The 25556-nt window shown below is 43.6% G+C and overlaps 1 protein-coding gene across 1 annotated transcript in view; it reads right to left on the bottom strand.

Annotated features, from left to right (window-relative positions):
• Positions 1-25556, bottom strand: part of LOC132818228 (cytosolic carboxypeptidase 3-like) — a 120284-nt gene that overhangs the window by 19171 nt on the left and 75557 nt on the right. Inside the window, exons 5-9 of the mRNA XM_060829008.1 lie at positions 16313-16439; positions 13057-13157; positions 9841-9968; positions 8388-8454; positions 3388-3483 (exon numbers count right to left, since the gene is read on the bottom strand). Of these exons, the coding sequence (XP_060684991.1) occupies positions 3388-3483; positions 8388-8454; positions 9841-9968; positions 13057-13157; positions 16313-16439 (519 nt within the window). The remainder of the gene's footprint in view (positions 1-3387; positions 3484-8387; positions 8455-9840; positions 9969-13056; positions 13158-16312; positions 16440-25556) is intronic.

Below are 25556 nucleotides of genomic sequence, written 5' to 3'. Positions count from 1 at the left end.
AACAGTATTACAGATAAATAAAGGTAACTATCGAGACATGAGAGAGGAGGTGACCAGATTTGACTGGGAGAGGAGCCTAGCAGGAAAGTCAATGGAACAGCAATGGCAGGAGTTTCTGGGAGTGATTCAGCAGGAACATAAAAATTCATCCTAAGGAAAAAGAAGCATACTAAAGAGAGGACAAGGCAACCATGGCTGACAAGGGAGTCAGAGATAGTTTAAAAGCAAAAGAGAAAGCATATCATACAGCGAAAGGTAATGGGAAGCCAGAGAATTGGGAAGCCTACAAAGACCAACAGAGGACAACTAAATAAGAAATGAGGATGGAGAAGGTTAAGTATGAGGATAAGCTAACCAGTAATATAAAAGAAGATTGCTATAGTTTCTTTAGATATTTGAAAGGCAAAAAAGCCGCAAAAGTGGACCTTGAGCTGCCAGAAAATGAGGCTGGAGAGTTAGTAATGGGGAACAAAGAAATGGTGGAGGAACTGAATAGGTACTTTGTGTCAGTCTTACTTGTAGAAGACATGAGTAACATGCCAAAAATTCATGCAAATCAGGGAGCAGAAGTGAGTATAGTGACCATTCCCAAGTCTAAGGTAAAAGAAAAACTGAAAGGTCTGAAGGATAAGTCACCTGGACCAGATGGACTACACCCCAGAGTTCTAAAGGACATAGGTGTTCGTGGTCACCTTTCAGGAATCACTGAAGTCAGAGAGTGTCCAATCACTGATGTACTCCTTCTGTTTAAGAAGGGAATGCAAAAGGCAGGAAATTAGCCTGACCTCAGCCATTGGCAAGGTTTTGCAGGCCATTGTGAAGCATGAGATTTCTGAATACTTAGAAGTGTATGATAAAATAGGGGAAAGTCAGCATGGTTTCATTAAGGGGAGTTCAAACAGATTCGACCAAGGAGAGCCAGTGGATATTATCTACCTGGACATCAAGAAGGCCTTTGACAAGGTGCCACACAGGAGGCTGCTGAGTAAGATAAGGGCACATGGTGTTAGAGACAAGGTCCTAGCGTGGATAGAAGATTGGCTGTGTGGCAGAAGGCAGAGCGTGGGGATAAAAGAGACCTTCTCAGGATGGAAGCTGGTGAGAAGTGGTCTTCCACGAGGGCTGGTGTTGGGACCACAACTTTTCACTCTATTCATTAATGATCTAGATGAAGGAACTGAGGGAATGCTGGCTAAGTTTGCAGATAATACAAAGATAGGAGGAGGGACAAGTAGCATTGAGGAGATGGGGAGGCTGCAGAAAGATCTAGACAGGTTTGGAGAGTGGGCAAAGAAGTGGCATGTGGAATACATGTGAGAGAGTAGGAAGTTTGGTAGAAAGAATAGAGGCATAGATTATTTCCTAAATGGGTAGAAAATTCAGATTTTGGAAGTGCAAAGGGATTTAGGAATCCGAGCCCAGGATTCTCTGAAGGTAAACTTGCAGGTTGAGGTGATAGTTAGGAAGACAAATGCAATGTTGGAATTTATTTTAGAATATAAAAGCAGGGGTGTACTTCTAAGGCATTATGAGGCTCTGGTCAGACCACATTGAGAATGCTGTGAGCAACTGTGGAGCCCATACCTCAGGAAGAATGTACTGGCCCTGGAGAGGGTCCAGAGGAGGTTCACGAGAATGATCCCCGGAATGAAAGGCTTAACATATGAGGAACGTTTGAGGACTCTGGGACTATATTCAATGGAGTTTAGAAGGTTGAGGGGGCAGCATGGTGGCACAGTGGTTAGCACTGCTGCCTCACAGCACCAGAGACCCGGGTTCAATTCCCGACTCAGGCGACTGACTGTGTGGAGTTTGCACGTTCTCCCCGTGTCTGCGTGGGTTTCCTCCGGGTGCTCCGGTTTCCTCCCACAGTCCAAAGATGTGCAGGTCAGGTGAATTGGCCATGCTAAATTGCCCGTAGTGTTAGGTAAGGGGTAAATGTATGGGTGGGTTGCGCTTCGGCGGGTCGGTGTGGACTTGTTGGGCCGAAGGGCCTGTTTCCACACTGTAAGTAATCTAAAAAAAAATACTGAATGGCCTGAATAGATTGAATGTTGGCAGGAAAGGCTAGGACTCAATGGCACAGCCTTAGAGTAAAGAAAATACCTTTTAGAATAGAGATAAGGAGAAACTTCTTCAACCAGAGAGTTGGGAATATAAGGAATTCATTGCCACAGAAGGCTGTGGAAGCCAGATCATTTAGAATATTTAAACAGAAATATTTAGGTTCTTGATTGTTAAGGGAATCAAAGGGAGAAGGTGGGAGAATGAGGTTGAGAAACTTATCAGCCATGATTGAATGGTGGAGGAGACTCACTGGTCCAAATGACCTAATTACTGCTGCTATGTCTTAAGATCTTAACTCCGTCCTGACTCTAAAGCATTGTATAACCATCTCTGCGAGGTCTGTCCTGTTGGTGAGAAAGGACATATTCAGGGATGGTGATGGTGGGGTCTGAGACACTGTCTGTAAAATATGATTCCATAAGTGTGACCATGTCAGGCTGTTGCTTGACTAGTCTGTAAGGGAGCTCTCCCACTGTTGGCACGAGCCCCCAGATGTTAGTGAGGAGGACTTTACAGGCCCAACCGGTCTATTTCAGCCGTCGGCCTTTCCTGTGCCTTGGTGCTTGCCAGGTGGTCTATCCGGTTTCATTCCTTTGTTGAGACTTTGTAGTGATTGAAACAACTGAATGGCTTACATGGCCATTTCAGAGGGCTGTTGAAAGTCACCACATTGCTGTGTGTATTCTCAGTGCAAATATGGGACTTTATCTCCACAAGAACTGTGCAGTGGTCGCTCTTACTGATACTTTCATGGACAGATGCATCTGCAACTGGTATAATGGTAAGGATAAGACTAAGTTAAATGCTCCTTTTTGATGGATTCCTCACCACCTGATGCAGTTCATACTTTATATCATTCTTCTTCCTCTTAGTAGAGCATCCGACAGCAAGGAGGATATTCGGCCCATCTTGTCTGTGTTAACATTTTGAAAGGATTAACCAATTGTTTCCAATATCCCTGCTCTTTCCCTATTTTTTCATGTTCACGATGTATCCAATTCCACTTTGATCGAAATGACTGAAACTCCTTACACTGCCCTTTCAGGCAACACATTCCAGATTACAAGTGACTTAAAATAACTACTCACTTAAAACACACATACACACATAAAACTTCTCATCTCCTTATGTGTGTTTGTATACAACATGTCTGTGTTACTCTCTCGCTATCACAATCTATTTGTGTGCGACTGTTTGCTTCTATCTTTTGCTCTTCATTTCTCTTTCACTCTATTCCCCTTTATATCTCTTTCTTTTTATGTTCCTCCCTCTATCTCTCTGCCCCTGTCTGTATCTCTCTCTCTTTCTAAGAATCCCCACCTGGTATTGCTTTTCAGTATTCATCACCTTTCGGATTAAGTAGGAATTTTGTCTCTGCTTTTTGGTTTTTAGCTGTTTCTTCCTTTTTGTCACACGCTGCAAAATAAAAGAGAAAAGGATAATGAGGTTTCTTCAAGTACTGTTATCAACATTCTCTCATTATCAAAGCCAGTGTATCTCTCTATGAATACTTAAATGTGCCCCAATTGAGACCTCTGAATAACACAAAGGTATTTACAACAATCACACTGTAATGCTACACCAGTTCAGCCAGACACTGTTCTTAGGGCTAAAGGTATCAGAGAGTATGAGGAGAAAGTGGAACAGGGGACGGAGTTGGATGATCAGCCATGATCATACTGAATGGTGGAGAAGTTTCAAAAGGGTGAATGCCCCATTCAAATTGCTCAGAGAGCAGTTGAGAGTCAACCACATGGCTGTGGGTCTGGAGTCACAGGTAAGCCAGACCAGGTGAGGATGGCGGATTTCCTTCCACAAGGACATTAGTGAACCAGGTAATTTTTTTTCTAGTGGCTCCATTATCACCAGTAGATACTTCATTTCAGATTTTTTTGAACATTGAATTCAGATTCCACCATCTGCTGTTGTGGGATGTGAATCCAGGCCTCCAGAACATTAGCTGAGTTCCTGGTTTAACAAGCTTGCAATTATACCACCAGGCCATTGTAACCCCGAATGTGTATCCTAATGTCTATCCTCCAATCTTTGAACTCTGATACCGTGCATTCCTTTTCGTCTGCACCATCAGTGGCAGGACCTTCATCCCCAAATACTGGAAGTCTCTCTAAGACCTTCTGTTCAAGTCGTTCTTTCTCCCCTCCTTCCATACCATTTCAACTGTGCCTGAAGCCATCTCCTCAACTCCTTTGAATTCTACATGGATGTGACATGGTTACAACAATTACTTGCAACACCAGACAATTAGATGACTACGAACCATCATGCAAACAGCTTCAAGGATTTCTCGATGGTTCCCAAGAGGTAGGAAGCAGCTTAGGGTACAATTCCCAAAGTTCCTGAATCCTTTTGGTGTGTCCTCTTCACACAGACGCTAAAAGGCTGAGCATCAGCAAGAGATTTAGTTTGCAACAGGTAACAGCCAGATTGGGTTTGTACCTTTTAAAGTTGGGAAGAATAACAGTTGATCACATTGAACTGTGTAAGATCCTGAGGGGAGTTGATAAGGTGAATGTTTCCTCCTGGGAGGACTGCATTTAAAGGACACAGTTGAAGAATAAGACATCTGCTTGTTAACAAGGAAGTGAGGACTGCAGGTGCTGGAGGTCAGAATCAAAAAGTGTGGTGCTGGAAAAGCACAGTGGGTCAGGCAGCATCTGAGGAGTAGGAAGGTCAATGTTTCAGGCATAAACCATTCATCAAGAATGTGTCCTCTAAATGCAGTTCTCCCAGGAGGAAATATCCACCCTATCAACTCCCCTCAGGATCTTACACATTTCAATGTGATCAACTGTCATTCCTGATGAAGAGCTTATGCATGAAATGTCGATTCTCCTGCTCCTCGGATGCTGCCTGACCGGCTGTGCTTTTCCAGCACCACTCTCTCAACTAGGAGACTGTAAACCTTATTAGTTTCACTCTGCTCCCATCCTGTCACTTTCAGTGTTTTGGCGGTCTAATGCCCTTGACACAGTCCTTTCTTATTCAACACCAAAACATTAACAATGTTTACTATGAATGGAAGCTTTCAAGTGATTATTCCCTCATTAGTTTTGGGATGCAGAAGTATTATTAGGGTAACTCCTCAATGGTGCCTTACTAAGACCAACTAACTCAGCAGAGACTAGGAGGAAGACTGCACTTTCATTGAGACCCAGATCAGATTTACCTATCTAAAGGACGTTATTGATCCAGTTTAGCCTTTATGACAATCCATGGCTCCGTTATCATCAGTAGATACTTAATTTCAGATTTTTTGAAAATTGATTTCTGATTCCACCATCTGGTGTGGTGGGATTTGAACCCAGGCACCTAGAACATTAGTTGAGTTCCTGGATTAACAGCTTTGCAATTATACCACCAAGCCATCGTAACCCTGAACGTGTATCCTGATGTCCATCCTCCAATCTTTGAACTCTGAACAATAAGTTTATGTCCATTTTGCTGAGAGTATTTTTACTATCAGCATTTTTAAAAATGTGTTTATTCAGTGAAAGTGCCTTTCCTCAAGATTATTCAGCCACACTCTACTAATGCATTAATGTGGATTAGTCAGTGGCACACCTAGCTATACCATTAGCCAGTAGACTGGTGGTGTTTAACCGGTGTGTCACAGCACACTGGCGAGCTGCGATGAGGTGGGAGGTGTGCTGTGGAATTTTCTGGGAGTTGTGCTGCTTATCTGAGCATCGAGGCAGTGTCTGTGCCTCTGATCTCCTCTGGATCCTTTATGTCTACTATTGAAGGCAGTATCTCTGACAGCAGGCGCCCTGATCGACTGGGCTAGCACATGGCCTCCAGAGCAGCACATGCGTAGACTTGAAAAAAAGGAGGTGTTCTTCATTGTTTGACTCATTCAATTGTGCCTTGATGCTGAAAAGATTGGGGACCACTACAGTAAACCAATGGGAGCCATTAAAAGGTAGAGGAAGGGATGATATAAATCAACACGCTTCTTAGGCAGAGAACCAATCTTCCCATGGCATAATCATACAGTCACAGAGTCATACGGTACAGAAGAAGCCATTCAGCCCATCAAGTTTGCACTGACAAAAACTACTCTCAATCTGCACTAGACCTATTTTCCAGCACTTGGCACATAGATTTGAATGTTATGACACTTCAAGTTCTCATCCGAGTATTTTTTGAAGGTTACGAGCTTTCCAGCCTCCAGTACCCTCCCTGGCTGTGCATTCAAGATTCCTACCACACTCTGGGTGACATTTCCTCTAATGTCCTCTAAATTGCCTGCCATCACCTTATAGTTATGACCCCCCCCCCCCCCTTGTTATTAACCCCTCAACTAAAGGGAATTTCTATCCACCAGTCCATGCCTCTCATAATCTTACTCATCTCACTTAGGTCCCCTCTCGGCCTTCTATGCTGGAAAGAAAATGCTCAGGGAAAAGGTAGGGCCGATCAGGGATAGAGCTGAAAATGTGTTGCTGGTTAAAGCACAGCAGGTTAGGCAGCATCCAAGGAACAAGAAATTCGACGTTTCGTCTGCCCGAAACGTCGGATTTCCTGTTCCTTGGATGCTGCCTAACCTGCTGTGCTTTAACCAGCAACACATTTTCAGCTCTGATCTCCAGCATCTGCAGACCTCACTTTTTACCCGATCAGGGATAGTGTTGGGAACTTGTGCGTGGAGTCTGAGCAGATAGGAGAAGCCTTAAACGAGATTTTTGCTTCGGTTTTCACGAAGAAAAGGGACCTTGTTGTGAATGAGCACTTTGAGGAGCTGGGATACAGGCTTGACCAGATCAAGATTGATGAAGTTGATGTGCTGGAAATTTTGGAAAACATTATGATTGATAAGTCCCCAGGGCCAGACCAGATTTATCCTAGGTTGCTCCAGGAAGCGAGAAAGGAGGTTTCTAAGCCACTGGCGAAGATCTTTGCCTCCTCACTCTCCACGGGAGTCGTACTGGAGAATTGGAAGGAGGCGAATGTTGTTCCTCTTTTCAAGAAGAGTAAAAGGGAAATCCCTGGCAATTACAGACCGGTCAGTCTTACGTCTGTGGTCAGCAGAGTTTTGGAAAGAATTCTGAGGGATAGGATTTATGACTATTTGGCAAAGCATAGTGTGATTAAAGGCAGTCAGCATGGCTTTGTGAGGGGCAGGTCATGTCTCAGAAATCTTATTGAGTTCTTTGAGGAGGTGACAAGACAGGTCAATGAAGGTTGAGCAGTGGATGTGGTGTATCTGGACTTCAGCAAGACATTTGATAAGGTTACCCATGGTAGGCTCATTCATAAAGTCAGGAAGTATGGGATACAGGGAGTCTTGGTAATCTGGATTCAGAATTGGTTGGTTGATAGAAGGCAGAGAGTGGTTATCATGGCTATAAATGACTTGGATGAGGAGATTGCGGGGTGGGTTAGTAAATTTGCCAATGACACAAAGGTTGGAGGCGTCGTTGATAGTATTGAGGGCTACTGCAGGCTGCAGTGTGACATAGACAGGATACAGAGCTGGGCTGAGAAATGGCAGATGGAGTTCAACTTGGATAAATGCGAAGTGATGCATTTGGGAAGGTCGAACTCGAATGCTGAACATAGGATTAAAGACAGGATTCTTGGCAGTGTGGAGTAATAGAGGGATCTTGGTGTGCCACTGAAGTGGATAGGGTTGTTAAGAAAGCATATGGTGTTTTGGCTTTCATTAACAGGGGGATTGAGTTTAAGAGCCGTGAGGTTTTCTCTAGCTCTGCAAGTCCCTGGTGAGATCACACTTGGAATATTGTGTCCAGTTCTTATCACCCTACTTTTGGAAAGATACAGAGGCTTTGGAAAGGGTGCAAAGAAGGTTTACCAGGATGCTACCTGGACTGGAGGGCTTGCCTTATGAAGAGAGGTTGAATAAGCTCAAATTTTACTCTCTGGAGAGAAGGAGGAAGAGAGGTGATCTAATCGAGTTATTCAAGATAATGAAAAAAATGCATAGAGTCAATAGCCAGAGACATTTCCCCAGGGCAGGATTGACTGGTACGAAGGGGTCATAATTTTAAGATATTAGGAGAAAGGTATAGAGAGGATGTCAGAGGTAGGTTCTTTACCCAGTGAAGTGTGAATGCATGGAATGTGTTGCCAGCGGTGGTGGTGGAAGCAGGGTCATTGGGGACATTAAAGTGACTGCTGGACATGCACATGGATAACAGTGAGTTGAGGGGTGCGTAAGTTAAATTATTTTACTTTACATTAGGATTAACCCTCAGCACGACATTGTGGGCCAAAGGGCCTGTTCTGTGCGGGACATTTCTATGTTCTGTCCTGATCTTATCCAACCATTCCATACATACCTGGTGGACCTTTCTTCCAAAATGCAAAGACTGGTCATCAGACTCGGAACTGTTTGAACCTGTGGTGCTGAAATGAGAGGAGAACTATTAAACTTTTCACAAAGCACAACAACCTATTCTCCACATTGTCACTCGTGGTTCAATGGATAACATTCTCATCTCTGAGTCAGAAGGTTGTGAGCCTAAGAGACTTGAGTATGTACTCTAGACTGATATAGTACTGTTTTTCATGGGAAGTAGGCATCATTGGCAAAGTTAGCATTTATTGCCCATTACTGGTTACCCTTGAACGGCCATTATCGAGGGCATTTTAGAGTCAACCATATTCATTTGGGTCTGAAATCACACATAGGTCAGACCAAGGAGGATGGCAGCTGGATGTACCTACAGGCAGGTATTACCTAACTACATTCCCTGCAGAGCATTAGGGGACTGGATCGATTTTTTTTCCAAAATTGATATCATGGTCACCACCACAGTGGTGATTCCAGATTCATGAATTGAATGCAAATTCTACCAGCTGCCGTGGAAGGGTTTGAACCCGTGTCTTTGGTGTCTGCATGATTAATCCCGTGATATTAATCCCGCCACCTTTTTGCACAGGTCTGTCCGTGAGGTTTCAACAGACAGTAATATTGGGCTATGGAAGTGATGCAGTAAATGTGCCCACAGTTATTTCACGGGATTACTTTTTTAAAAATATATTCATTGGACATGCGTGTTTCAACCATGCATGCTAAATGCTCTTGAGAATGTGACGGTGAGCTGCGTTCTTGAAGTTTTGCAGTCCTTGGAATGTGAAGCACCCAACATGCTGTTAGGGAGAGAGCTCCAAGATATTGACCCAATAACACTGAAGAAACAGCAAGTTTGTCTGGTAAGTTGCTTGATGCAGTTTGTGGTACTCCCATATATGTGCATTGATTCCCTCAGTAAGGAAGGAGGGAGGAGGCAAATGCTAAACTTGCCTATTTTGAACATGATCCTAAGGCACCATCCCCTGTATTTGGCAAAATGTTTTTGTCTATCTTGTGCTATTCCCTCGTCATTTATCCTCCAGGTAACCTAGCAGAAGAATCACAGCGGACTCCAAATAGTAACTCTCTCTCCACTGATGCTGCCAGACCTGCTGAGATTCTCCAGCACGTCCTTATTTTTAAACATCTAAATACCATCAGGAGCAATGTAAATCAAGCTTTCATATAATAATTCCCTCCATGTAGAGGGAAATGTTCATATTTGATTTGGCAAGTTGAAGACCCAGGACTCACAACGTGAGGAATCGAATGTCCAGTCTGGGCAATGACCTGGCCATAGTTTAAAGTGTTCTATAATCCCTGAAAGTATGAAGGATACGGTGGTCCTCAAGGAAACACTGGAAACTTGATATATGCCCAGTAAACAAAGGAGAGAGTGCCCGTTACTATAATCAGTAAAAAATATTGTCGCGTACCTGGATTCAATATAAGATAGGATATCTCCCAGTGATGCATCAGAGTCATACTTTGTACCAGACATCTCCATTTTGGCAGCAATATGTTCTTTTATTTGGTTCTGCAAATGCCTTTTGCATTGGATGTACTATTGAGGAGACAAAGAATCAAAAAATGCACTTCATTAAATGAGGGGGAATGAAGTCAGCAGCTTATTCTACACTCTGTTCTCTACACAAGGTATTAAAATTAATGAAGTTGTATTTTTCAAAAGGCTGAAAGTAATGTGGATATAGCCAATAGATATTGTTTTTTTTTAGATTAGATTACTTACAGTGTGGAAACAGGCCCTTCGGCCCAACAAGTCCACACCGACCCGCCGAAGTGAAACCCACCCATACCCTTACATTTGCCCCTTACCTAACACTACAGGCAATTTAGCATGGCCAATTCACCTGACCTGCACATTTTTGGACTGTGGGAGGAAACCGGAGCACCCGGAGGAAACCCACTGTTCTTATGGGATTATGGTAGAGGAGGTATGATGTTAGTTGGGATTTGAAATAACAGTCTAGAAAACAAGACTGCATACATATTGGGATAATAGAATTATCCCTACAGTGTGGAAACAGGCCCTTCAGAGCAACATGTCCACACTGACCCTCCGAAGAGTAACCCACTCAGACCCATTCCCCTACCCTTTTACTCTATATTTACCCCTGACTAATGCACCTAACCTACACATCCCTGAACACTCTGGACAATTTAGCATGGCCATTTCACCTGACCTGCACATCTTTGGACTGTGGGAGGAAACTGGAGCACCCGGAGGAAACCCATGTAGACACAGGGAGAATGTGCAAACTCCACACAGTTGCCCGAGGCTGGAATTGAACCTGGGTTCAGGAAATATACATGGACACATTTTGTATTGGTGATATTGGAACTGAGGTTCTATAGATGTTAGAAAGAAAAACCTGGGATGTGAATTTGACTTGGTTTGGTTGATGAATGTTTGAAATATGAGATTTGACAGGTTTTGGAATGAATAGTCAGGGATCCAAGGAATAGATGTGAAATTGGGCATATATTGAACTGTGAAGTCAATAGGTGTTGAGATGTGAGATTGGAAAAATATTGAGATGTAAGGTCAGTAGATTTTGGGATGTGAGATAGGGAATGTATTGGGGTGCAAAGTCAGTAGTTGTTGGGATGTAAGATTGGGAAAAAGTTGGGATGCGAGGTCAATAGATATTAGGAAAAATATTGGTAAGTGAAGTTAGATAGGTGTCACAATGTAAAGATGGGTAGACAGTGAAATTAATAGTGTGGGACATGTCCGTGCAAAAATACTCTATAAGAAACACAAGAAAGGGTCAGGCAACATCTGTGGAGAGAGAACGAGAGCCAACATTTCAGGTCAATAATCTTCCATCAGAAGAAGTTTACATTCTGGAGTCTGATTTCAGTCTGAGGGATGGGGGGCACTTTGATGACTATTTTTCAAGCCTGCATAAATTAGTTGATAAAAAAATTTCTGCAGTGTGGAACAAAGCCATAGGATGTTCCAAGCTGTGTTTATCCAAAACATCCTTAGGGCTACTGTATTGATGATAAAATTGGCCTCATTATCTGGAGTTGAGATGAGCAAAGCAAGTTTGTTTTCCTTTCAGTAACAGAATGTACACTTGTGTAGATAGTGGGAAGAAGATTGGACTGTTTTAGTCTTTGATCTTGCTCTCCTCCCAACACATCAAGTTTTCTGAAAATGCCAGGTACCGGAGCATAGGAGCAAGTGAGTTCAGCAGAAGAGATAAAAATTAAGTGGCAAATGCTTCTCAAAGAGAGAATAGGCATATCATGTTGATTCAATGACAGGGATGATTGTATAAGGCCAGTGAAGGAAAAAGGTTTTAAAGAGCAAATAATCCTTCTAAGTTCTCCATTTCCTTGTGTTCACACTGTCACTTAATATTCCATGTATTTGAAATGTTCATTTTAAAAAAAAGTTGCATTTTTATGACAACTTCCTTGATCTCACAACATCCCAAATTCCCCAACAGACAATGAAGCACTTTGAAAAGAGTAGTGACTTTTGTAATGCAGGAAATGCACCACAAGCAACAGTGAAACAATAACAAGATAAACTGAGTGATTTGGTTTGAGGGATCGGCCCAGACAGCAGGTAGTTCCCCTCTCTTTCTTCACTAATACAATGGAATCTCCTAGATTCATCTGAGAAGGTAGATATGGCCTCAGTTTGATGTTTAATTCAAGAGATTATACCTCACCGTGCAGTACTCCTTCAATATTCCTTCTGAAGAGTCAGCTTGGATTCAAGTTTACGACTATAGAGTGAAACTTGAATTTGCAACCTTGACTGGATTCCCTACAGTGTGGAAACAGGCCCTTCTGCCCAACCAGTCCACACCGACCCTCCGAAGAGCAACCCAACCAGATCCATTTCTCCTCTGACTAATGCACCTAACACTATGGGCAATTTAGCATGGCCAATTCACCTGACCTGTACATGTTTGAATAGTGGGAGGAACCCGAGCACCCGGAGGAAACCCACGCAGACACGGGGAGAATGTGCATACTCCACCAGATAGTCACCCGAGGCTGGAATTGAACCTGGGATCCTGGTGCTGTGAGGCAGCAGTGCTAACCACTGAGCCACCGTGCAGTATCATTGAGTCGTAAGCAATTGGTTCGATAGAAGCTTTTCCCTTCTCTCCATCGCTACCTTCTCCCAATATTTCCCTCAATTTAAACACTCAACTCATTTCAGATTTATTAAAGGCTAAAATGTTTGCAGTTACTTTGATTGTTTTAACATCATTCAAGCCACCTCTACAATTAAGGTCCTTAAATTAAACTTTAAAACAAATTCTGACACAGTCTCTGGACTGGTTTGACAGAGTATCCAGTCTATGAAATGGATCCACATGTATTGAAAAACTAAAAGATCCAAAATTCATCTCATAACAGGGGCCTGAATTGAATAGAACTGTGAATGTTCTTACCCACTGGCTGGAGGACTGGTGAGAAATTCCTGTCTGCTTTATGGGGCAGCCACTTAAATGGCCAGCATCAGTCAGGCCTTGCCAGGATTCAGAATCTCAGCAGCAGAAGTCCTGCTTGCCAAGAGCTGATGGCACTTTGAATAAGATTAACATTTGAATACAATTAATACAGGCAGGCTACACCAACACATTTCCATTCTGCAAGTTTACCTTGGACTGATCAGGATCACAGTAGTCCAACAGTGTGTCACAAAACTCAAAGCCCACTGATTCCAGATCGTTTACATTGAAATGGACGTCCCCACTGTTCCCTGTAATGAAACAATCAGAGTCAAGATTCAAATAGCTTATTTTCAATACGTTGCTTTGTTGGAGGAATTGGGGACTGACTCCCACAATATGTTCACTGGCAATCCAACTGGAACAACTGGGAACTGAACCACCAACCTAATATTCCTTAAACAGGTGTTTGTCAGATAGGCTATTGGAATTGAGCACCTGCCTAGCCTTGCAAGACCATTGATTTTAAGGGGACAAGGCTAAAGAAGTTGGAACGGACTCCCCAAGACAAGCACCTTCTACATCCTCAGTTAGGTTTCTTTTTCTGTTCATTCATATGATGTGGGCATCACTGGCTGGGCCAGCATTTATTGCCCATCATTAGTTTCCCTTGAGATGATGAGTTTTCTTGTTAAACTGCTGCAGTCATTCTACTGTAGGCAGATACAGAGTACCATTAGGGATGGAGACCCAGGACTTTGACTCAGTGACACCAGAACTGTAATATATTGGGACGTGTATCTCACCATGCACGCTTGATCAAAGCACCACCTAGTGGTCTAGGCCAAGGTGGAAACAAATACTTCCCCAAGGATATGGGAGACAGATGAAAGCCACAATATATTCAGGTAGTAGGACTGCAAATTAAATATGTTTGTGAGGCTCCTGTGTACAGTAACAGTCATTTTAATCTTCATATAAAATTACAAACTCAGGTTGCTTAGAATAGTATTTCCTGGGCTCAACAAAGGTCTAGGTTGCTTTGGATCTGGTGTTATACATAATTAACAATGTATTATGTATTGTTAGGAATCTCATATAAAGGGAATTTCCCGCAAAGAGAGATCATAATTGCAAAAACATTCACATTTAATTTCAAAATAATATACTTAATTCCAATAAAATTAAATAATCTAAATTAAATAAATCCAATTAGTTCGACAGAAGGAGTGAATTAAGTAGTGTCAGTTGGGAAATCAGATTAAAAGGTATGGCAGTAGAAAGACATAACCAAAAATGTTAATAAACATACAAATTTTCTATGAATACATATTTCATTAAACAATAAAAACTCTGTCACAAAGGTGACCATCCGTGGTTGCCTGAAGTGGTCAAAGATATATTAGATTCAAAAAGGAGTTTGTAACATCATCCAGAGGATGAGTAAACTTTAGGATTTGCTGAATTTAGAAATGCAGAAAGAATGACAAAAATTTGATGAATAGAGAGAATGTAGAATGTAATTCAAGCTAAAACCAAATTCTAAGAGTTTCTACAAGTGTGTAAAATGAAGAGAACAGATCATGTAAGTCTCAGTCGCTTAAAGATTGAGGTAGGATAAATAATAATTATCACAGAAAAGCGAGGGAGATACATCTGCTTTCAAAGTAAAAACATAAACAATCTAGAAATAAAGAGGAACTTGGAGTCTAATAATCTAATAATTAATAATAGTAAAGTAAAAATGCAATAGAAATTAATGGGACTAAAAGCTAACAAATCTCCAGGGACGTGATGGATTATGTCTCAATGTTGTACAGAGGTAGCTGCAGAGAATGTAATCTTCCAGAATCCCTCAGATTCTAAATAATCCCCATAACCTGTACAATAGTGAAAACAATTTCATTGCTCAATAAAGGACAGAGTGAGAATACCAGAGAGTTAAATGCCAGTTTGTTTGACATCTGCTGTTGGAAAATTCTAGAATTAAATCTTAGAGATGCAATGACAGGACACTATGGACACAGACCAGATCAGCAGCAATCTAGCCTCCAGTTGGTTCTGGAAATGGTCTGTTTCCACACTGTAGGGAATCTAATCTAATCAAAATTATTATTCTAAGCATCTGTCACATGCCATGAGCCCATTTTCCAAACTAATGTTGTCAATCTGATTTTTATGAAGGTATGAAATCCCCTGTAATTATTGAATTACCTTTAATTCCTCTTGTATATTGAATCATACTCAAAGCAGCTGTGTCGCTGGTTCCACCAATGTATCTTTAAAAGGTGTTCATTCACAGGAATTAGGCTTCACTGGCTAGGCTAGTATTTCATATCCATCTCTAATTGCCCAGAGGGCAGTTAAGACTCAACCACATTGTTGTGGGTCTGGAGTAACCTGCAGTCCAGTTCAAGTTAGGATGGCAGTTTCCTTCCGGAACGGGCATTAGTGAACCAGATGGTGCTCTCCAACAATCAACAATGGATTCATGTCTTCATTAGATTCTTAATTTGCCAATCCTTATTGAATTCAAATTCCACTAACTGCTCTGGCAAGATTCGAACTTGGATCCCCAGAACATTTATCTGGGTCACTGGATTAATAGAAGGAAGTGAGGACCGCAGATACCGGAAAATCAAGGGTCAAATTGTAAATGGGAAGGCATTAGCCTATAGTATTATTGCTAGACTATTAATTCAGAGAGTTGAAAACGGTGGCACTAGAAAAGCACAGCAGGTCAGGCAGCATCCGAGGAGCAGGAGAATCGGCATTCCTGATGAAGAGCTTATGCCCAAAACGTCGATTCTCCTGCTCCTTGAATGCTGCCTGACCTGCTGTGCTTTTGTAGTGCCACCCTTTTCAACTCTCTGAATTAATAGTCTAGCAATAATACTACTAGGCTTATGCCTTCCCATTTACAATTACAAACACAGGCCATTCAACCCAAAAGGCCTATGCTGGCATTATGTGCATTTAATGTGAGCCTCCTCCAACTTTACTTCATCTCAAACTATCAGCATGTCCCTCTATCTTTTCTCTTGCATGTATCTATCTGGCCTCCTCTTAAATACCTCTAGCTATTTGCCTCAATGGCTTCACATGGTGATGAGTTGCTAATGACACTTCAGGTAAAGATATCTCTTTTAAATTTTTGATTGGATTTATTGGTGATTATCTTACATTTATGACACTGAGCTTTTGACTCTCCTAGATATGAAAACGCCTTCTCTTCCTCTACCCCATCAAATTCCTCCATAGTTTTAAGGATTTCTATTAGTCTTTAGTCTCTCTGCTCTAGACAAATGAAATATTCTTTTATGATAATGTAGTAAAAAAATGACTACACATCAATATATTAATATATGCAATTCTCCTATCACACACAACACAATGGATCATAAACCCTTGATTTCTCAATCTATAAACAGATTGAGGTAGTTCTGCTCTGATATACTGCGCTTACCCAATGTGGAGCCACAGAAAGTTGCTTCCAGGGTGTAACTGTTGGTGACTCCCATCCTCCACACCACCACACGTCCTGTTCCTTCCTTAGCCCGCTTCACGTGGAATTTACAACTTTGAAAACAAAACTGGAATGAAAAGGGGAGTCAGTGGGCAAAAGTCACAATCATACTCAATTGTCACTGGCAGAGAGAAACATCTAACTGCTCAAAGAAGTTGACACCTTTTAGCATCATTCTGAAACATGTTATTTAACTCAATTACTGCCCATCTTCAAATAAGCAATGAAATAAAATAAGTGCAGAAGTTATTCATTCAGTCCTTCGAGCCTGTTCTGCCATTCAATGTAATCATTGCTGATCCTTTAGCTCAATGCCACATTCCTGCTTTCATCCCATACCCTGATGCCTTTAAAATCTAAAAATTGCCTGGACCAGATGGGCTACACTCGAGTTCTGGAGGAGCTAACTGAAGATATAGTGGTGGCTTTAGTAGTGATCTTTCAGGGATCACTGGAGTCACAGAGAGTCCCAAAGGGCTGGAAAATCACTAATGGCACCTCCCTGTTTGAGGGAGCAAGGCAAAAGATACGAAACGATAGGCCCATTAGCCTGACCTCAGATTTGGTAAGATTTTGAAGTCCATTGTGAAGGCTGAGATTTCTGAATACTTGGAAGTGGATTGTAAAATATGGTAAAGTCAGCATGGTTTCATCAAAGGGAGGTCATGCCTGACAAATCTGTTAGAATTCTTTGAGGAGGCAACAAGCAGGTTAGATCCAGGACAGCCAATGGATATTATCTACTGGGACTTCAAGAAGGCTTTTGTATTGCACAGGAGGCTGCTGAGTAAGATAAGGGCCCATTCTGTGAGAGCATGGAGAGAAGCTTGACTGTCTGGCAGAAAGCAGAGAATGGGGATTAAAGGTCCCTTCTCAAGATGGCAGCTGGTGACAAGTTGTGTTCCTCAATGCTCAGTGTTGGGACCATAACTTTTCACTTTATATATTAATGATCTGGATGAAGGAACTGAGGGCATTCTGGCTAAGTTTACAGATGATACAAAGATTGGTGGAGGGACAGGTGGTATTGAGGAGGCAGTAAGGCTGCAAAAAGATTTAGACAGGTTAGGACAGTGGGCAAAGAAGTGGTAGGTGAAATACAATGTTGGAAAGTGTGAGGTGGTGCACTTTGGTTGGAAGAATAGAGGCATGGACTAGTTTCTAAAAGGGGAGAAAATTCAGAAATTGGAAGTGCAAAGGGACTTGGGAGTCCTAGTCCAGGTTTCTCAAAAGGTAAACTTGCAGGTTGAGTCAGTAGTTAGGAAGGCAAATACAACATTATTATTCATCACAAAAGGACTAGAATATAAAACCAGGGGTCCTTCTGATGTTTTGTAAGGCTTTGGTCAGACCACGTTTAGTATATTGCGAGCAATTTTGTGCTCCGTACCTCAGGAAAGATGTATTGGCCCTGGAACGGGTCTCGAGGAGGTTCATGAGAATGATCCCTGAATGATCCCTTCCTGATGAAGGGCTTATGCCTGAAACATTGATTCTCCTGCTCCTCAGATGCTGCCTGACCTGCTGTGCTTTTCCAGCACCACAATCTCGATTCTGATCTCAGGAATTAAAGGTTTAACATATAAGGAACATTTGAGGACTTTGGGACTATACTTGATAGAGTTTAGAAGGATGATGGGAGATCTAATTTAAACTTTCAAAATACTGAACAGCCTGGATGTTGAGAAGTTGTTTCCATTAGCAGGAGAGACTAGGATCTGCGGGCACAGCCTTAGAGTAAAGGGAAAATCTTTTAGAAAGGAAATAAGGAGAAATGGTTTTTAGCCAAGAGTGGCGAATCTGTGGAATTTATTTCCACAGGAGGCTGTGAAGGCCAGGTCATCAAGTAGATATAAAACAGAGATAGATAAGTTCTTGATTGCTAAGGGCAAAGGTTACAGGGAGAAAGTGGGAAAATGGGGTTTTCATAGTTTCATAGTAATAGAGGCAGGGATAGGCCATTTAGCCTGTCCAGTCTGCACTGCCACTAATTAAGATCATGGTTGATATAGCCATCATCCCAGCTTCTCTGACCTGCATTATCTCCATAACCCTTAATTTCCCTACCATGCAACAACCCATCCAACTGGGTCTTGAATATATTTAATGAAGCTGCCTCTACTGCTTCCCTGGGCAGAGAATTCCATAGATTCACAACTCTCTGCAAAAGCAACTCCTCCTCATCTCTGTCCTAAATCTACTTTCCCTAATCTTGAGGCCATGTACCCTAGTCCTAGTCTCACCCATCTGCAGAACTAGCTTTTCTGCCTCAATCTTATTTATCCCTTTCATAATTTTATAAGTTTCTATAAGGTCCCCTCTCAATCTTCTGAATTCTAGTGAGTACAGTCCCAAGCGGCTCAATCTGTCCTCAGAGGGTAACCCCCTCATCTCCGAAATCAACCTCTGCACTCTGGTGACCCTCCTCTGCACTGCCTCCAAAGCCAGTGTATCCTTCCTCAAGTAAGGAGACCAGGACTGCGCACAATACTCCAGGTGTGGCCTCACCAACGCCTTGTACAATTGCAGCAGAACCACCCTGCTCTTAACTCCAATCCCTCCAGCAATGAAAGCCAATATTCCATTTGCCTTCCTGATTACCTGTGGCACCTGCAAATCAATTAGTGGGCAGCACGGTGGCACAGTGGTTAGCACTGCTGTCTCACAGCGCCTGAGACCCGGGTTCAATTCCTGACTCAGGCGACTGACTGTGTGGAGTTTGCACGTTCTCCCCGTGTCTGCGTGGGTTTCCTCTGGGTGCTCCGGTTTCCTCCCACAGTCACAAAGATGTGCAGGTCAGGTGAATTGGCCATGCTAAATTGCCCGTAGTGTTAGGTAAGGGGTAAATGTAGGGGTATGGGTGGGTTGTGCTTTGGCGGGTCGGTATGGACTTGTTGGGCCGAAGGGCCTGTTTCCACACTGTAAGTAATCTAAATCTAATCAACTTTTAGAGATGCTTGTACGAGCACTCCTGAGTCCCTCTGTACAACAGCATGCTGCAATCTTTCACCATTTCAATAATACTCTGATCTATTATTTTTAAAAAGTGAATAACGTCACAATTACCAAAACCTATCAGCCATGATTGAACGGCAGCGCAGTCTTGATGGCCGAAATGGCCTAATTTCTGCTCCAATGTCTTATGACCTTTCTTGAGTAGATTCAGTAACTTGGCCTCCACACCTTCCACAGCGGAGAAATCCATGTGTCCTCTACCTTGTGTGTGAAGAATTTTTACCCTATCTCAGTCTTAAATGGTCTACCCAAACCCTGAAACTGCGATCCCTGGTTCTAGGTTCCCCAGGCAGGGGAAACATCCTCTCTAGATCTGCTCTGTCCAGCTGTGATGATACTATGGTTTGGAGTAAAAAGTGAGGTCTGCAGATGCTGGAGATCGGAGCTGAAAATGTGTTGCTGGTTAAAGCACAGCAGGTCAGGCAGCATCCAAGGAACAGGAAATTCGACGTTTCGGGCCAGAGCCCTTCATCAGGAATGGTTTGGAGCCATGCATTTTATATTATTTTGTTAAGCATTTCAATAGAGTTCACTTAAACCAATTATTTTCTTTTATTTTTATTTTGTCTGTATTTTAACTATCGCATAAAACTAAAATGTGTTTTTTTAAAGTCAAGTAGTTTGGCCAATTGAATTGCATCTGGATCTTACATTTACCTTTAAAATAAGAAAAAGTTATGTTCTAGGCTATGTTCTTAATATATTTTGAGGGGGTTTGGTCTGATCCATAACACAGTCTTGTTTGAAGTTTATTCAATGAAATCTGATCTGATCTCATCTTCAAAACTCTAGTGAATGTAACAGAGTCAAACCAATCTCTCTTCACAAGACAGTCCTATCATCCCTGGTATCAACTGAGTGAGCCTCCACTGCACTCCCTCTATGTTAAGTATAACCTTTTTTAGGTAAGGAGACAAAAACTGCACACAATACCCCAGGTGTGAGCTCACCATGGTCCTTGATAACTGCAGCAAGACATCCATGTTTCTGAGTACAAATCCTCATGCAATGAAGGCCAGTATATCTTTTGTTTTGCTAATGACTTGCTGCACCTGCCTGTCTACCTTCACTGACTGGTGTACAAGGACACCCACGTCCCAGAATAGGCTCAAGGAGCTTAATGGTTTTACTGACATTCGTAATCTGCCATGAGTTATAGAATCACAGAGCATAACAGGAAGCCTGTTCTTTTGATCACAGGGTCTGGCAAAGACCAGCTAAACCAGCATTTATTACCAATTGTGAAGAAAAATCAGAGTTAACGTTTCGGGTCCGGTGACCCTTCATCAGAACTGATGGTAGCTGGGAAAGGTGGGTTTTCATGCAGAAGATAGGTTGGCGGTGGAGCAGGGGTTGTGGGGGTGGGGAAGGAGTAAACAATAGGTGGGAATAGAGCCAAAAGAGAGAGAAAAACAGTTGGACAGACAAAGGAGTGGACAACGATCTGGCTGGGAGGATGATTACCTGATAATGGAGACTGTCAGTGACTAACAAAGGGTTGTGCCTAACTATGTGATTACAAGGCCTGGTGTATACTGGTGGCAGGGGTGATCGATTGGCTAGGACATAGGAGAGTTCAAGCTCTAAAGTTGTTGAAATCAATATTAAGTCCCAAAAGTTGTAGGGTCCCCAAGCGGAACACCAGGTTTAGACTGAGCTTCGCTGGAGCACTGAGACAGAGACATTGGCCAGGGGTCAGGGTGGTGTGTTGAAGTGGCAGGTGACTGGAAACTCAGCATCATTTTTGCAGGCAGGCTGTGGTGTCCCAGTGTAGAGGAGGTCACATTGTGAGCAGTGAGTGCAGTAGACTATATCGTGTGAAATGCAGGTAATGCATCACTTCACCTGAAAAGTATATTTGGGCCCTTGAGGAGGGAGGAGGTAAATGGGCAAGTGTTACGCCTTCAGTGATTGCAGGGGAAGGTGTCGGGGGCTGTGGGGGGATGTTGGGAGTGAAGGAAGAGTGCAGCAGGGTATCCCACAGGGAATAGTCCCTGCAGAAGGCGGGCAAGGGAGGAGAGTGGAATGTGTGTCTGGTAGTGGCATCTTTCTGGAGGTAGCAGAAATGGCAGCTACTGATTTTCTGGATGTGGATGTTTGGTGGGATGGTAGATAAGGACAAGGGGAAGAGAGGGGCTGAGGGCCGAAGTGCCAGAGCTGGAGCCAATAGTTGGGATCTAGTCTGCTGCACTCACTGCTCACAATGTGATCGCCTCTACATTGGGGAAACAAAGTGTCAAACACCTCCATTCTGGCTGCAAAAATTACACTGACCTCCCAGTCGTCTGCCACTTCATAACACCACCCTGATCCCTGGTCAATATCTCTGTCTCGGGCTTGCTGCAGTGTTCCAGCTTAGCTCAGCGTAAGTTGAAAGAGCACCTCATTTTCTGCTTGGAGACCCTGCAGCCTTCGGGACTTAACATCGACCTCAATAACTTTCGAGGTTGAACTGTCCTATGTCCTAGCCAGCTGATCCAACCCTCCCAACCCCAACCACCACCACTAACACACACCAGGCCTTATAATCACATAATTACACACAACCCATTGTTAGTCACTAACAGTCCCCATTAACAGCTATTCACCCTCCCAGCTGGAATGCTGGCTACCTTTGCCTGCCCAACTGTTTTTCTCTCTCTTTGAGCTTCATCCCCACTTACTGTTTACTCCTTACTAATCCCCCCACCACCACCCCACACCCCCACCAACCCCCAGCTTCTACATAAAACCCACATTTTCCAAGCAACCATCAATTCAAAGGAATGGTCAACAGATCTGAAACTCTATTAACTCTGATTCTCTTCACAGTAGCTGCCAGACCTGCTGTGCTTTTCCAGCAATATTTGGTTGTGTTTCTAATTTACAGCATCCACGGCTCTTTCGGTTTTCCCAAATTATGAATTAAGACTCAAACACATTGCTGCAAGTCACATGTCGGTCACATCAGGTAAGGACAGCAGATTGTGTTTCTTGAAAGGGCATTAGTGACCCAGGTGAGATATTTACAATAGTCAACAGTGGTTACAGTAGAAAAATACAATGACTGCAGATGCTGGAAACCAGGTTCTGGAGTGGAGTGGTGCTGGAAGAGCACAGCAGGTCAGGCAGCATCCGAGGAGCAGGAAAATCAACGTTTCAGGCAAAGCCCTTCATCAGGAATAAAGGCAGAGAGCCTGAGGGTGGAGAGATAAATGAGAGGAGGGGTGGGGGTGGGGAGAAAGTAGCATAAAGTACAATAGGTGAGTGGGGGTGGGGATGGAGGTGATAGGTCATATTCATTTTCATCATTTATATAAATGATTTGGATTTGAACACAAGATGTATAGTTAATAAGTTTGCAGATGACGCCAAAATTGGAGGTGTAGTGGACATCAAAGAAGGTTACCTCAGAGTACAACAGGATCTTGATCAGATGGGCCAATGGACTGAGGAGTGGCAGATGGAGTTTAATTTAGAAAAATGTGGGATGTTGCATTTTGGAACGGCAAATCAGGACAGGACTTATACACTTAGTGGTAAGGACCTGGGGAGTGTTGCTGAACAAAGACGCCTGGAGTGCAGGTTCATAGTTCCTTGAAAGTGGAATTTCAGGTACATAGGATATTGGAGAAGCCATTTAGTATGCTTTCCTTTATTGGTCAGAGCAATGAGTATAGGAGTCAGGAGGTCATGTTGCAGCAAGGAGGACATTGGAATATTGTGTGCAATTCTGGTCTCCCTCCTATTGGAAGGATGTCGTGAAACTTGAAAGGGTTGAGAAAAGATTTACAAGGATATGCCAGGGTTGGAGAGTTTGAGGTATAGGGAGAGATTGAATAGGCTGTGACTGTTTTCCCTGGAGTATTGGAGTCTGAGCGGTGACTTTATAGAGCTTTATAAAATCACAGAATTTATGATTAGGATGAATAGACTTTTCCATCAGTTGGGAGAGTCCAGAACTAGAGGGCATAGGTTTTAAGGGTCAGAGGGGAAATATATAAAAGGGACCTAAGGGGGCAACTTGTTCACGCAGAGGGTGGTATTTGTATGGAATGAGCTGCCAGAGGAAGTGGTGGAGGCTGGTAGAATTACAGCATCTTTGCAGACTTGATCTTTATTGGGTATATTATCTTTTATCTCAATTTTAGAAATTTCTGTACAACTACTGAAAGAAATTAATTAGATTTTGAGGGAGAGTTCATCAAGGTTTGGAACTAATCTGGACCAAGCCTGGATGCAATGGGATGGATGGAGTGGAGGTGGTGTAATGGTAATGTTAACCTGGGCTGTTAATCCAGAGCCCGAGTCTAGTGTTCTAAGAACATGGGCTTGAATTCTGCCATGACCTATACAATGGTGGTGTATGGGCTAATGTAACCACTGTTCTGGAGTAGAGTGGTGCTGGAAAAGGTCAGGCAGGTCAGGCAGCATCCGAGGAGCAGGAAAATCGATGTTTCGGGCAAAAGCCCGTCATCAAGAATTGAGGCAGAGACCCTGAAGGGTGGAGAGATAAATGAGAGGAAATAGCATAGAGTACAATAGGTGAGTGGGGATGGGGATAAAGGTGATAGGTCAGAGAGGAGAGTGGAGTGGGTAGGTGGAAAGGAAGATAGGCCGGTAGGACAAGTCATGGGGACAGTGCTGAGCTGGAAGTTTGGAACTGGGGTGAGGTAAGGGAAGAGGAAATGAGGAAACTGGTGAAGTCCACATTGGTGCCCTGGGGTTGAAGTGTTCCGAGGTGGAAGATGAGGCGTTCTTCCTCCAGGCATCGGGTGGTGAGGGAGCGGAGGTGAAGGAGGCCCAGGACCTCCATGTCCTCGGCAGAGTGGGAGGGGGAGTTGAAATGTTGGGCCACGGGGCGGTGTGGTTGATTGGTGCAGGTGTCCCAGAGATGTTCCCTAAAGCACTCTGCTAGGAGGCGTCCAGTCTCCCCAATGTAGAGGAGACCGCATCGGGAGCAATGGATACAATAAATGATATTAGTGGATGTGCAGGTAAAGCTTTGATGGATGTGGAAGGCTCCTTTGGGGCCTTGGATGGAGGTGAGGGAGGAGGTGTGGCGCAGGTTTTACAGTTCCTGCGGTGGCAGGGGAAGATGCCAGGATGGGAGGGTGGGTTGTAGGGGGGCGTGGACCTGACCAGGTAGTCACGGAGGGAACGGTCTTTGCTGAAGGCAGAAAGGTGTGGGGAGGGAAATATATCCCTGGTGGTGGGGTCCGTTTGAAGGTGGCGGAAATGTCAGCGGATGATTTGGTTTATGTGAAGGTTGGTAGAGTGGAAGGTGAGCACCAGGGGGTTCTGTCCTTGTTACGGTTAGAGGGGTGGGGTCTGAGAGCAGAGGTGCGGGATGTGGACGAGATGGGTTGGAGGGCATCTTTAACCACGTGGCAAGGGAAATTTGGGTCTCTAAAGAAAGAGGCCATCTGTTGTGTTCTGTGGTGGAATTGGTCCTCCTGGGAGCAGATATGGCGGAGGCGGAGATATTGGGAATACAGGATGGTATTTTTGCAGGAGGTAGGGTGGAAAGAGGTGTAATCCAGGTTGATGTGGGAGTCGGTGGGTTTGTAAAAAATGTTGGTATCAATTTGGTGGTCATTAGTGGAGATGGAGAGGTCCAGGAAGGGGAGGGAGGTGTCAGAGATGGTCCAGGTAAATTTAAGGTCAGGGTAGAATGTGTTGGTGAAGTTAATGAATTGCTCAACCTCCTCGTGGGAGCACGAGGTGGCGCCAATGCAGTCATCAATGTAGCGGAGGAAGAGGTGGGGAGTGGTGCCGGTGTAATTACGGAAGATCGACTGTTCTACGTAGCCAAAAAAGAGACAGGCATAGCTCGAGCTCATACTTGTGCCCATGGCTACCCCTTTGGTATGGAGGAAGTGGGAGGATTCGAAGGAGAATTTGTTAAGGGTGAGGACCAGTTTGGCCAAACGAATGAGAGTGTCTGTGGGAGGGTACTGTTGGGGACGTCTGGAGAGGAAAAAACGGAGGGCTTGGAGGCCCTGGTCATGGGGAATGGAGGTGTAGAGGGATTGGATATCCGTGGTGAAGATGAGACGTTGGGGGCCGGGGAAATGGAAGTCTTGGAGGAGGTGGAGGGCGTGGGTGGTGTCTCGAACGTATGTAGGGACTTCCTGGACTAGGGGGGATAGGACAGTGTCGAGGTAGGTAGAGATGAGTTCAGTGGGAC

Source organism: Hemiscyllium ocellatum, chromosome 8 (genome assembly GCF_020745735.1).
Source record: "Hemiscyllium ocellatum isolate sHemOce1 chromosome 8, sHemOce1.pat.X.cur, whole genome shotgun sequence".
NCBI lineage: Eukaryota > Metazoa > Chordata > Chondrichthyes > Orectolobiformes > Hemiscylliidae > Hemiscyllium > Hemiscyllium ocellatum.
This window is presented reverse-complemented; position numbering and strand designations above follow the sequence as displayed.